The sequence below is a fragment of the Culex pipiens genome, chromosome 2 (assembly GCF_016801865.2).
Source record: "Culex pipiens pallens isolate TS chromosome 2, TS_CPP_V2, whole genome shotgun sequence".
In the NCBI taxonomy this organism is placed as follows: domain Eukaryota; kingdom Metazoa; phylum Arthropoda; class Insecta; order Diptera; family Culicidae; genus Culex; species Culex pipiens.
In genome coordinates this window covers 71,491,277-71,506,789 of record NC_068938.1, presented here as the reverse complement: position 1 = coordinate 71,506,789, position 15,513 = coordinate 71,491,277, and the positions used below count along the sequence as shown (strand labels likewise).

Sequence of the window (15,513 nt, the reverse complement as noted above, 5' to 3'; positions counted from 1 at the left end):
TTTTTTTTGTTTTTTGCAAAAAAATAATCGTTATATTTTTTTATCAAGCAATTGTAAAACAACTGTTCTAATAAGTCATACATTATGACTTAATAATTTTTATGAATTTCCTTCTTCTTGACTTCGGCCAGGAACATAAACTTTAAAAAATATTTGAATAAAAAAAGGCAAAATATTTTAAAGTACAAAACAAATATTATTTTTGATGAATTTAAAAAAAGGTCAAAATAATGTAAATTTCAATAAAATCGATATAAACCGCAAGACATTCAACAATACGCCCATTTGACATGTTATCCTAGATTTCACAATTTTAAAATGATTTTGTAAAGATAACAAAATTTTTAATCGAAAATTGAACCATAATTTGCTGAGATTTATGCAATTTCTTGTTTCTTTTTCTTTTATTCGCTGTTTTTTTTTTTTGACAATCAGAAGGCTAATCTAGAATGTCTCTTTGGCAATTTTATTGAAAACTTTCTGTGTTTTTCGAAAACAATATTGTCCATGATCTATAAAAATCAAAAACGGGAACTTTTTACACTGGTTACATCTTTAAAAAAGATTATTTTATCAAAAAATCTATCAAGTACTTTTCGATTTCAAACTTAATTTTACAATAAAAATTAGGCCGCATATACATAACCGTATAATGAATTTTGAAACACTTTTTTCATTCAAAACTTTTTATATTTTTGCTATTTTTTTAATCTAAAAGTTGAAAAACGATAAAAAACCTTCAAAAGTCAATGGCACAAAATGGCTTTTTGGCCCCACAATGTTAGAGCGAAATAAAAAAAAATACAAAAAATAAAAATGGTCGAAATCGGCTGAATTTACGTTTTTCCTAAAGCTTCCTTTATTTACCATGGTCTTAAAAAGTATAATTTGAAAAAATAGCTTAAACTGGCCCATGCTGTTAGTTGAGTGTGACAATTTATCACTGGATTTTTAGTTAATTTCAGCTATCTAAATGTTTTGGACCCATGCGATTTTATGAAAATTTTAAAGGACTTCAACTAAAATTTTGAAACTCAAAACAACAGTTAGCAGTTTTTCTAAGGAAAGATTGTAATATTCTAAATGCATGCTTCAAGCAATATGTATCAAAATCGAAATCCCCTTCAAATAACTTTCAATCTATCTATCAAACAATACAATGGCTTTTACCAACACATCAGAAAAAAAAATCACGCTGGCCAACACAAATAGTCCCAGTTTGATGAACTGGTTCCAAACCGAAGCCAACTCAACGAGCGTGGCTCCATTTTCACGACTCTCTGACTTTGACGTTTGTTGTTTTGTTTGCCCGGCTCAACTCTGTTGTATTCCAATTACTCTAAATCCCCTAAATACGCTCCCCCCGATTGCGCCTCCCCCGTTTTGCGCCCCCCGAATTGCGCTCAAACCCCGAAATAACGCTCCCCCCAAATAACGCTCTAAGTGGCGCAAATCGGGGGAGCGTTATTGCGGGGTTTTGGCGTGAAATGGGGTTTTCTTTTTAAATGTACTTTTTTACATATAAATAAAATATTTGTATAAGGGGTCATCCACAAAACATGGATAAGGGGCCATCCACAAATCTGGGTATCCAAGAACTCCCGGAAGTCATGCCCTAGATATCTACTTGATGAACGGGGGTCTATATGGGTGTATTAAACATCGGTATAGCTTCCGATAGCTTCAGTGAACCACGATGGATATTCTGGGTTACGTTAAATTGTTATGGGTCCTCCAGGAACTCCCGGGAGTTATAACCTGATGATCTACCTGATCAACGGGGGTCTATATGAGTGTATTAACCATCGGTATAGCTTCAGGTAGCTTCACTGAACCACGATGGATGCTCTGGAGTTCGTTGGATTGTCATGGGTCCTCCAGGAACTCCCGGGAGTTATGACCTGATGATCTACCTGATCAACGGGGTTCTATATGGGTATATTAATCATCGGTATAGCTTCAGGTAGCTTCAGTGAACCACGATGGATCTTCTGGGTTACGTTGGATTGTTATGGGCCCTCCAGGAACTCCCGGAAGTTATGACCTGATGATCTACCTGATCAACGGGGGTCTATATGGATGTATTAACCAACGGTATAGCTTCAGGTAGCTTCAGTGAACCACAATGGATACCCTTAGCCATGTTGGATTGTTATAGGTCCTCCAGGAACTCCCAGAAGTTATGACCTGACGATCTATCTGATCAACGGGGTTCTATATGGGTATATTAATCATCGATATAGCTTCAGGTAGCTTCAGTGAACCACGATGGATATTCTGGGTTACGTTGGATTGTTATGGGTCCTCCAGGAACTCCCGGGAGTTATGACCTGATGATCTACCTGATCAACGGGGGTCTATATGGGTGTATTAACCATCGGTATAGCTTCAGGTAGCTTCATGAATTACGATGGATACCCTTCGCCATATTGGGTTGTTATGGGTCCTCCAGGAACTCCCGGGAGTTATGACCTGATGATCTACCTGATCAACGGGGGCCTATATGAATACATTAATCATCGGTATAGCTTCAGGTAGCTCCACCTAACCACGAAGGATACTCTGAGGTACGTTGGATTGTTTTGGGTCCTCCAGGAACTCCCGGGAGTTATGACCTGATGAACTACCTGATCAACGGGGGCCCATATGAATACATTAATCTTCGGTATAGCTTCAGGTAGCTTCACCTAACCACGAAGGATACTCTGAGGTACGTTGGATTGTTATAGGTCGTCCAGGAACTCCTGGAAGTCATGACCTGGACATCTACCAGATCAACGGAGGTTTATATGGATGAATTAATCATCGGTATAGCTTCAGGTAACTTCAGTAGCATCCATCATGGTTCAGTGAAGCTACCTGAAGCTATACCAATGATTAATATACCCACATAGACCCCCGTTGATCAGCTAGATCATCAGGTCATAACTCCCGGGAGTTCCTTGAGGACCCATAACAATCCAACGTACCCCAGAATATCCATCGTGGTTCACTGAAGTTACCTGAAGCTATACCGATGGGTAATACACCCATACAGACCCCCGTTGATCAGGTAGATCATCAGGTCATAACTTCCGGGAGTTTCTGGAGGGCCCATAACTATCCAACGTAACCCAGAAGATCCATCGTGGTTCACTGAAGCTACCTGAAGCTATACCGATGATAAATATACCCATATAGACCCGCGTTGATCAGGTAGATCATCAGGTCATAACTCCCGGGAGTTCCTGGAGGGCCCATAACAATCCAACGTAACCCAGAAGATCCATCGTGGTTCACTGAAGCTACCTGAAGCTATACCGATGGTTAATACACTCATACAGACCCCCGTTGATCTGGTAGATCATCAGGTCATAACTCCCGGGAGTTCCTGGAGGACCCATAACAATTTAACGTAACCCAGAATATCCATCGTGGTTCACTGAAGCTACCGGAAGCTATTCCGATGATTAATATACCCATATAGACCCCCATTGATCAGGTAGATCATCAGGTCATAACTCCCGAGAGTTCCTGGAGGGCCCATAACAATCCAACGTAACCCAGAAGATCCATCGTGGTTCACTGGAGCTACCTGAAGCTATACCGATGGTTAATACACTCATATAGACCCCCGTTGATCTGGTAGATCATCAGGTCATAACTCCCTGGAGTTCCTGGAGGACCCATAACAATCCAACGAACTCCAGAGCATCCATCGTGGTTCAGTGCAGCTACCTGAAGCTATACCGATGATTAATATACCCATATAGACCCGCGTTGATCAGGTAGATCATCAGGTCATAACTCCCGGGAGTTCCTGGAGGGCCCATAACAATCCAACGTAACCCAGAAGATCCATCGTGGTTCACTGGAGCTACCTGAAGCTATACCGATGGTTAATACACTCATATAGACCCCCGTTGATCTGGTAGATCATCAGGTCATAACTCCCTGGAGTTCCTGGAGGACCCATAACAATCCAACGAACTCCAGAGCATCCATCGTGGTTCAGTGCAGCTACCTGAAGCTATACCAATGATTAATATACCCACATAGACCCCCGTTGATCAGCTAGATCATCAGGTCATAACTCCCGAGAGTTCCTGGAGGGCCCATAACAATCCAACGTAACCCAGAAGATCCATCGTGGTTCACTGGAGCTACCTGAAGCTATACCGATGGTTAATACACTCATATAGACCCCCGTTGATCTGGTAGATCATCAGGTCATAACTCCCTGGAGTTCCTGGAGGACCCATAACAATCCAACGAACTCCAGAGCATCCATCGTGGTTCAGTGCAGCTACCTGAAGCTATACCGATGATTAATATACCCATATAGACCCGCGTTGATCAGGTAGATCATCAGGTCATAACTCCCGGGAGTTCCTGGAGGGCCCATAACAATCCAACGTAACCCAGAAGATCCATCGTGGTTCACTGAAGCTACCTGAAGCTATACCGATGGTTAATACACCCATATAGACCCCCGTTGATCAAGTAGATATCTAGGGCATGACTTCCGGGAGTTCTTGGATACCCAGATTTGTGGATGGCCCCTTATCCGTGTTTTATGGATGACCCCTTATACAAATGTTTCATTTATATGTAAATAAAGTACATTTAAAAAGAAAACCCCATTTTACGCCAAAACCCCGCAATAACGCTCCCCCGATTTGCGCTCAAACCCCGAAATAACGCTCCCCCCGTTTGCGCTCAAACCCCGAAATAACGCTCCCCCGAATTGCGCTCTCCCCCGGTGTGCGCCCCCCCAAAAAGAGCGCACATGGGGGATTTAGTGTATTGCAAACCGCGACGTTGCAGTTGGCGAACGTCGACCGGAATGCAAACAGTGTGACCACGAACCCACACACACACACACACACTAAGCAAATGAAAAGCACACATTCACACACATGTGTATGTGTGCACAAAAATCGATCAACGATATCGGGCTTCGACAGGCAATACGGACCGACGACGGAGTACATGTTCCGCAGGGTAGCGTTGACACGGGATGTCAAATAAAACGCAGCGAAACGTCCCTCGGAGTCTGCTTTGAAGTGCGGAGAGGACGATGTAGCAGGAAATTGACCTAGTTTAGGACAGATGGGAGGAATAGTCTACCTTATTTGGATTTTGTTAGTAACTGGTTATTTTAGATGAAAATAAGCTTACATTTAATTATACTTTTGTAAAATGAAAATAGTTCCAAAAATCCATTCAATTAAAAAAATAAAACTGCTTCTCAAATTTTCAAAAATATCCACCCTTTCTCTCCCCGTTTCCAGGTCGACCGCAGCCCTCGGTCAAGTGGCTCATCAACGGCATCCTGGTGGACGAACAGAACGAGCACAACTCGGGCGACGTCATCGAGAACCGGCTGCTTTGGCCGGCGATCCAGCGCTCCGACCTGAACTCGATTTTCACCTGCCAGGCGACGAACACGCAGCTCGCCGAACCGAAGGAGAGCAGCTACGTGCTAGATCTGCACCGTAAGTTGAACTTGGGAACTCTGTGGAAAATTCCATCATCTCCAATGAAGAAATTTTCTTGATTGTTTTATCTCTGCTATGATAAGCAAATGGATATTTATATTATTTGCGAGACCGTAGAAACATCAGGAAGAATGTAAACGAGCACATTTATTTGATTAAAGCCCTCACTTCCAAGAGGCAATCTAGTTTACTCCGAAAGAAGACTACAGTCGTTGGTCGGTCCCGGCCATGTTGACAACAAACAATAACCGAATGTAAACAGGACCAGCAATCCAGCAATCAGATGTGGCGGATGTGGCTTATCGTAGCTGGTCCTTCTTCGTAGAATTTGAAGTCGGTTCCAGTGCAGCACAACTACCAAGTAGGAAGTTGTCTCCACCGTGATTGGCCTTATTGTAGACGAACGTACATTTCCATAGTGATCAACCTACACAGACAGTAATGTTTGACCTTCTGCTCCAGCATCATGGCACTGTTCTTAGATGAACAAATACCGTCCCGGACGACATGACAACTGACTATATCCCAGTTGTCGGAATAGTGATTTCCAACAGGATTTAAATTGTCTTTCGACGAAATGTTGACGTTTATAGGGGGAGATTCAAAAGGTTTTAAGCTGGGCTGCAACATTAAATAAACAGGAAAATTACCTAGTTTTTCTGATTTTTCAAATGTTTACCCATTTAAATTTGCTATTTTTCAAATTATCTAGGTGAATGATTACTAGATCTAATTAAATGCAGTGTGAATTTTTGTTCGTGACTTGGTTATTTTTATATTCTGAAAAATTACCTTGCAGTTACAGTGCAAGACTCTCTGGCTGTCGATCTTTTCGATATCAATATTGCTCCAGCTGTCAATAAATTTCAGGTCCTTCAAATAGATTGCTTTGATTTTTTGTTCTATGGTTTGATAACTCTCGCTCTCGACGGTCCCTTTAATATCGACAACGAGAGAGTCCTCTATAGAGCAATTCCAGCCCAAAACAGGAATTTTTCAGGGATTTTTTTCTCGACCCTCTCCGATTTCAATGAAACTTTATAGACATGTTATCCTACGCTTATATAAGCCATTTTTGTGTATATGGAGCCAGTTCCACTCGAAAATGACATTTGGGAAGGGCGTAAGTGTTTTAAATATGTTTGTATTTCGGAATTTAAATGTTTCTGTATCTCGAAGCCGTTGCATCATATCAAAAAGTGGTCAAAGACAAACTTGTAGGAAATTTGACGGGCTTTTCGATAAAAATACACTGAAAGAAAAAAACACTCAACTTTTATGAGATTTTTTTATTTTAAAGTTTAAAAGTCAAATTTGAGGGGGAGCCCATGATTTTTTTCGGTCCAAATATTTGTGAAGATAACCAAAGATGTTGCAAAAAGACTCACGAAAAATGCAGGATGGAGCAACTCACCTAAAAAAATACAAAAATCATTTACTGAAACTATTTTTTGAAAAGTGCTCGAAACGTCCAAATTTTCAAAAACCGAATAAGGGAATCGATTCTCCAGACAATTTTACATAAAGTCTTCATATTGACTACTGTCCTAAGTCCAATCCTTGTGAAGTTACAGCGGTTTTAAAAATAATAATGTTGAAAAAATAGGTTTTTTATGGTTTTTGGCAATTTCCATATGACAGACTTGGTTTTTTAGTCTCGAAAATATTTTTACCGGAAAGCTCGTCCAATTTCCCATAACTTTGTCTTTGACCACATTTCAATTGGATGTATGAGCTTACAGATATAAGCTAATTACATTGCTCATAACTGAAAACATAATATTTTTTCAGTGTAGTATAGTAACCTGGATAGTAAATTAGCTTATATCTGTAAGCCCATACACCCAATTGAAATGTGGTCAAAGACAAACTTATGGGAAATTGGACGAGCTTTTTGGTAAAAATATTTACGAGACTGAAAAATCAAGTTTGTCATACAGAAATTGCCAAAAACCATCAAAAACCCTATTTTTTAACATTTTTATTTTTAAAACCGTTGTAACTTCACAAGGATTGGATTTAGGACAGTAGTCAATATGGAGATTTTTATGTAAAATTGTCTGGAGAATGGATTCCAGTATTCGGCTTTTGAAAATTTTGACGTTTAGAGCCCTTTCCAAAAAATAGTTTCAGTAAATGGTTTTTGTATTTTTTTTAGGTGAGTTGCTCCATCCTGCATTTTTCGTGAGTCTTTTTGTAACATCTTAGGCTATCTTCACAAATATTTGGACCGAAAAAAAATCGTGGGCTCCCTCTCAAATTTGACTTTTAAACTTTAAAATTAAAAAATCTCATGAAAGTTGAGTGTTTTTTTCTTTCAGTGTATTTTTATCGAAAAGCCCGTCAAATTTCCTACAAGTTTGTCTTTGACCACTTTTTGATACGATGCAACGGCTTCGAGATACAGAAATATTTAAATTCCGAATTACAAAAATATTTAAAACACTTACGCCCTTCTCAAATGTCATTATCGAGTGGAATTGGCTCCATATAAACAAAAATGGCTTATATAAGCGAAGGATAACATGTCTATAAAGTTTCATTGAAATCGGAGAGGGTCGGGTACAACCGATTCCCTATTTGGCATGGAATTGCTCTATACAATTATCGCATTATTCCAAAAATACATACAGTCATGCCTCGGTTTAGCACGCCTCGGTTTTGCACTGCCTCGGTTTTGCACCGTTCAGCTGCCTCGGTTAAGCACGGCCCAGTGCTTAACTGAAGCACAGAGCTTATGGGATTTTGGCTATATGGGAGACATTGGCTATAATTCTATGAATATTCATGCAAACATCAAAAATTATAGTGTTTTGGAATCGGGATGATATCAGCTATCCATTAAAATTATAATTTCATGAAATTTTTTACAAAAATACGTATTTTTCCTGTATTTTGAAAATGCATATTTTTTCTCTAAAGAAACCAAAAATATATTGATATTGCAATATGGGTATCAAATGATCAGGTTTTTTTTCATATATTTTGGATGTAACAATAACATTTTTAGAAAATACTCAAAACTTTCACAAAACTACGTATTTTCGAAAAAAATACTCAAAATTTCAATTTTTACAATATGGGTATCAAACGATCGAGATTTTTTCATACATTTCGAATGTAATAGCAACATTTTTAGAAAATACTGAAAATTATCACAAAACTACGTATTTTCGAAAAAATACTCAAAATTTTAATTTTTACAATATGGGTATCAAACGATCGGGATTTTTTCATACATTTCGAATGTAATAACAACATTTTTAGAAAATACTCAAAATTTTCACAAAACTACGAATTTTTGAAAAAAGGTACTCAAAATTTCCGTTTTTACAATGTGGGTATCAAACGATCTTGATTTTTTCATACAATTCGAATTTAATACCAGCATTTTTTTTAAATACTCATAATTTTTCACAAAACTACGTATTTTCAAAAAAAATATTAAAAATTTCAATATTTACAATATGGGTATCAAACGATCGGGATTTTTTCATACATTTCGAATGTAATAACAACATTTTTAGAAAATACTCAAAATTTTCACAAAACTACGTATTTTCAAAAAAAAATACTCGAAATTTCAATATTTGCAATATGGGTATCAAACAATCGGGATTTTTTCATACATTTCGAAAGTAAAAAAATTAAAATACTCAAAGTTTTCACAAAACTACATATTTTTGAAAAAAAATACTCAAAATTTCCGGTTTTCACAAGAGGTATCAAATGTTCGGGATTTTTTTATACATTTCAAAAGTTTTAACACAAATTTGTGAAAATATCCAAATTTTCACAAAACTACGTTTTTAAAAAAAAATACCCAAAATTTCAGTTTTTTTACAATATGAGTATAACATGGTTGAGATTTTTTCATTAATTGTTTCTTTGTATCGTCAAGGAAAATTTAAAGTATTTTTTCGAAAATACGTAGTTTTGTGAAATTTTTAAGTATTTTCTAAAATTGTTGTTATTACATTCGAAATGTATGAAAAAATCCCGATTGTTTGAAACCCACATTGTATAACCGGAAATTTTGAGTACTTTTTTTTCAAAAATTCGTAGTTTTGTGAAAATTTTGAGTATTTTCTAAAAATGTTGTTATTACATTCGAAACGTATGAAAAAATCCCGATCGTTTGATACCCTTTATTGCAAACATCGAAATTTTGAGTATTTTTTTCGAAAATACGTAGTTTTGTGAAAATTTTGAGTATTTTCTAAAAATGTTGTTATTACATTCGAAATGTATGAAAAAATCCCGATCGTTTGATACCCATATTGTAAAAATTGAAGTTTGAGTATTTTTTTTTAAATACGCAGTTTTGTGAAAATTTTGAGTATTTTCTAAAAATGTTGTTATTACATTTGAAATGTATGAAAATTTCCAATCGTTTGATACCCATATTGTAAAAATGGAAATTTTGAGTATTTTTTCGAAAATCCGTAGTTTTGTGAAAATTTTCAGTATTTTCTAAAAATGTTGTTATTACATTCGAAATGTATGAAAAAATTCCGATCGTTTGATACCCATATTGTTAAAAATTGAAATTTTGAGTATTTTTTTCGAAAATACGTAGTTTTGTGAAAATTTTGAGTATTTTCTAAAAATGTTATTGTTACATCCAAAATGTATGAAAAAACCCTGATCATTTGATACCCATATTGCAACTACAATATATTGTTGGTTTCTTTAGGAAAATAATATGCATTTTCGAAATACAGGAAAAATACGTATTTTTGTGAAAACTTTCATGAAATAATAATTTTAATGGATAGCTGACATCATCCCGATTCCAAAACACTATAATTTTTGATGTTTGCATGATTTTTCGTCCGATTAAAGCCAATGTCTCCCATATAGCCAAAATCCCATAAGCTCAGTGCCTCGGTTATGCACGCCTCGGTTTTGCATCCCCCATATGCGGTGCTAAACCGAGGCACGTCTGTATTTTAACATAATATTCACATAATAGCTCGGTACAGACCTACAAAGTTTGGCATGGTCCCGGGCGTCGCGAGGTGCGACGCATATCTTTTTTGCCGGGGACAATTTTTCGAAAAAATGCCAAACATTGAAGGTCTGTACCGAACTCCAGGGTGCTCCAAACTTTAATGTTATATATACCAAAAGATGCGCGAGGATCTGGTAAACGCATTGGTGGCCAAAGTGCCTCAAAAACAGACATTTTTGAAAAAAAGTATTTTTACGGGTTGAATCCCATTTAAAATTGAAGGGCGGAGCGCCACCACCTGTTATGGGGATTTGGGCTCAGTATGCCCACCGGAACAAAAACCTGAATGCCCGCCAAAAAGTCAATTTTGTTACACTCTAGTAAATATAGCTCCAATCATAAACAAAATTCCTCAAAAGTAAGTAATCATTTTTCAATCTGTATTTTTTCCAAAATGAATAACAGTTTGTAACAGTTTCATACACTTTTAATGGATTTTTTTGCTCGTCAATCTGTGCTAATAATTTAGACTTTTTAAAAATAGGTTCAAAATTGTTCCAACTTGATGAAAAGATATATTAACATTGTTATTTGTTCGCCCCGATCAGCTAGCTCCCTACGTTGTGTCTCTCTGGCCGGCTGGGAAAGCACACAAGTTGCCTCAGCAACTACGAAGAACAGCGAAGACGACGACGAAACACCATTCGGAGGACGATACAATAAATCAAACACACGATGATTACTTCTGCCGAGGAGACATCCAATCTCCACGGCGGTCAAAACACAAGAGAACGTTTATTCACAATATTACAATACAAGTAGTCAAAACAATAACAATAACAAATAAACGTCAAAATGTCACTCTGACACTACTTCTTTGGTTCACCCCCCCCCCCCCCGTACGACGGGGGGTAACTAAAAATACCTAATTATAGGGTCCGCGACCCAACATACCGGTCCCCTAAAACGTCAGTTTTACCCTAGGGAACCTGCTCCTGTGATGCTCTTGCGCCTACCGTTCTGGTCCCCATGGCATCCTCCGTCGTCTTCTTCTTCCGGGATGATTCTGCTTCGCTCGACTGCCATCAACCATGGCCGGAGCTTTACCGCTTGTAGACGCTGCCGTTGATCCCTGGTACTGCTGTCGTCTTCGGCAATCTATCCACGATGGCAAGAGTACCATGACTCCAGACCCGAAGCAGCAGGAACGGTAATCAACAGCCGCAGCTGAGCCAATCAGTGACACAGGTTGTCATTGGCTCATCGGCTGCTTATACGAACGGTCGTATAGCACCACAAGGGTGGCCGCTTCCGAAAACGACCACTCCGACGTCAATGGCGGCCGAGCCATTTTGAAGCAGCGTAATCATCCGCAAACAGAATCCACAGCGCGGCCCCAATCCTGGTCACGGCACCAATGTTCGCCCCGATCAGCTAGCTCCCTACGTTGTGTCTCTCTGGCCGGCTGGGAAAGCACACAAGTTGCCTCAGCAACTACGAAGAACAGCGAAGACGACGACGAAACACCATTCGGAGGACGATACAATAAATCAAACACACGATGATTACTTCTGCCGAGGAGACATCCAATCTCCACGGCGGTCAAAACACAAGAGAACGTTTATTCACAATATTACAATACAAGTAGTCAAAACAATAACAATAACAAATAAACGTCAAAATGTCACTCTGACACTACTTCTTTGGTTCACCCCCCCCGTACGACGGGGGGTAACTAAAAATACCTAATTATAGGGTCCGCGACCCAACATTATTCATATTTTTAAATCAGTTGACACATTTATTTTAGTTTTGTAAATGCATTGCAATGGAAATTTCAAGATTTTGTTACGGTTTATTTTTCGCTTAATTATTTTTTGGGCAATTCTGAGGTCAAAAGCTTTAAAAATATTTGTATTAAGCTTAGAAGTAAAAAACATAAACAATGTTTATATACTCAAGTAATACTGCAAATTCTGGCAAAACAAGAGTGCAATTCTCAACAAAAACCGGAAATTGATAAAATTTGCTTTTTTTAATTTGACTCAAACTTTGTGGTGGCCTTTTCTATGACCAAAGAAGCCATTTTATGTCATTGGTTCACCTATACAGCGCATCATACAATTTTGCAGCTGTTCTTACAAAAATGGTACGTAAATATTAGAAAGTCTGTATCTTTTAAAGGAATTTTCGTTTTGGTGTCTTCGGCAAAGTTACTGGTACTGGTACGAAAAAAACATGTTTGCCATTTTTTTTGCATATTTTTTCCAATTTTTGAGCCGTAGAAAAGTAAAGTCACAAATTTTACCGCCGAGATATAATTCACAATAAATTGCTACAAAAAATACCGATTCTGCTCGATATTTTTTTTGACTTCGGTTTTAAGTGTTAGATCAAATTTGCAATCAAAAAGTACTCTAAAGATTTTTTCATAAAGTGCACCGTTGCTAGTTCAACTATAACAAAAAAATTCCAGTTTTTCGATTTTGTGAAAATTTTCAGTGAATCTGCCTGATACTCATGGTCCTATTTTCAATGTTAAAAATTGAAACATTTGTAATATTTGGTGACCTCTTCGAATTTTTTTGTGTAGTTTGGGAAACTAACGTTTCAAAAAGGTCGAATATTCAATATTGCGCCATTTTGAAATGTTAGTTGACCAAAATTTTTGAAATTCTCAATCCAAGATGGCAGCCAAAATGGTGGCGTTGAAATATTGAAAAATGCATCTGGTATTGTTATCGATAAATATATTGAAAATAAGATACTATTTATAACAAAAAAATGCAGGTTTCGGATAATCGAGTCTGGACAAAAACTTTAAAATTTAGCTTTATTCTAGATCAAGGGCTAAATCATCCAATGGTAATAATACAAATTTATTGCGTACTGAATATGGAATCCAGCGATTTTTCAACTTTGGGGTCGAAAAGTACCTTACAAGTAATATAGTAGGAAGGTTAAACATACCAGAATCTTCTCTTTGTACCAAACCGCTCTAAACTAATCGTGCCCAACCAGTTCCTACGCCACTAAACGAGATGCACTGAACACATAATGCTCGATCACACCATCAAGCCACGGATATGTACTATGTCCTTTTGGTCCTTCCAAAAGAGCAAGCACATTAGAGAAGCCGTACCGTCCCGTGGGACTACTTTGGACGCACTTTACCCCCTTTCTCCGGAACAGTTGACAGAAACGTGTCCAAAGTAACTTCAACATCAACAAAAAGGGGTCGCACATGTTTGACGCGGAAAATGAGCACAAATCGTTGCCATTGTGCTAGCTTGTCACAAAAGATAAAATAAACAAAAACACCTTTTTAGCATTGCTCAGATATTTAAAAAAGCAACTTTTTTTTACTAAATCCATTGGGCCAAGCAAGAACGACGTCAACAAAATGACAACATCACTGCCAACTGCAGCCCAAGGAGATTATAGTCGGGCCATAACCGAGGATGAGGACATTATGGCAGCGTTTTCCGTCACATGATGTGGTTCTCCGGCCACAACAAGGATTGATGTAAAACATCATAAAAGAGCCTAGGCCTTTTTCCCCTTTGGACTCCGTTGGGCACTAGCCCAGAGTTTGCGCCCGTTGCCCGTGATGGGAAGAAGCTTTTATCCCGGGGTAGGGATTTTTGGATCTTCCACAAAGTCGCCTAGATTTAGTAGTTCCGTGGATGGCTGCAAAGTTTAACTACTTTGACTGGTGTTAAAACTTGACTAATATCTTCATTAAAGAAAATTTGAACATCAGCAAAGGACAAAACCTTATTTTCACACTTTTGGTTGAATTATCGTTGAAAATTCAGTTTTTCACAAGAGTGACTGATTGAATTTCATAACCTCACGCATCTTTTCACTGTCAACTGTCTCTCAGCTGAATAATGGGATAAATCTGCGTGATGTATTTTCCCGGTTATTGTCCACTTTCATCAGACTTCAGACAATTTCGCGGAAGGTCCTCAGGGAAGTCAGCAGGTAGTGGTCAGTTTCCCGAGCGTGAATCGATGATAAGTATAAAAGCTGCCTTTTCCAATCCGTTTGTCCTTCTTGGAACGACTTCGAAAGAACAGTAAAAAAAAATACTTTAAAATAGTGGGAATATATTTTCAACTTATTCCAAATTTAAACTTATTTAAAATATTTTTAAACCTATTTAAAATATTTCTGAACGAAAAACTCAAAATTTATTTTTCACCGTGTTATGTTGAACAAGTCAGGTGAAATCCGGCCAGGCCCGCCGAGTCCGGACGAAAATGAGATTTTAATGAAACGTGAATGTCAGCGAGTCTGATTCCGCGGTGATGTTGACGGTCTGATGAAATGTGCCTTCCGGGTCAGGCACGTTCGCTCTGTCAATCCCGAGAGACTGCGTAAAAGGTTCGCATTTTGGTTCGGCTGCGTGAGGGAAATTCACGAGCTAGGCGTTGGAACACTTGAATAAGGACCCATCTTTTTGTGGCAGCGAGTTTCGTTGAGTATATTTTTGAAACCATTCTCAGAACTCATACAGAACTTATTAGGTAAATGTGATGAAATTATGTCTTCAGTATAATATGTCAGATATTTATTTAAATTATGCAAAACATTACAAATTCAAAGTTTTTCAAACTACATGACAATATCTTATTAAAAAAAAGGAATAATTAGAGATCGACACAAATATTTCAAAGAAAAATTATAAAAAGTAAAAAATTATTAGCATAACCAAAAACATTGATTTAATTAAATCACCTTGAGTTGTTTTCAAGCAATTTCATGCCAAATTGTGGTTGGAATGTACCCGGCAAGTTGTACTCGAGAATACCATTTGAGAAAGGCTTGAGTTATTTTAATATTCAAAACTATTACCTCGAAGTCGTTGCATCTTATCGAAAAGTGGTCAAAAACAAACTTGTAGATAATTTTACGGACTTCTAAAAAAATACACAATAAGCAAAATGAACGATATTTCTATGAGATTTTCCACTTGAGTTAAGATCATTGATTGTTTTTTTTTTTGCCGAAAATGTTTAACAATCATTAAATAAATCCAGAAGTGATGCTGAGTAATTCTCCACAATTTCCAAA

The 15,513-nt window shown here is 37.7% G+C and overlaps 1 protein-coding gene across 1 annotated transcript in view; it reads left to right on the top strand.

Moving 5' to 3' along the window:
* Positions 1–15,513, top strand: part of LOC120422401 (uncharacterized) — a 726,749-nt gene that overhangs the window by 611,536 nt on the left and 99,700 nt on the right. Inside the window, exon 7 of the mRNA XM_039585822.2 lies at positions 5,274–5,477. Coding sequence (XP_039441756.1) covers positions 5,274–5,477 — 204 coding nt within the window. The remainder of the gene's footprint in view (positions 1–5,273; positions 5,478–15,513) is intronic.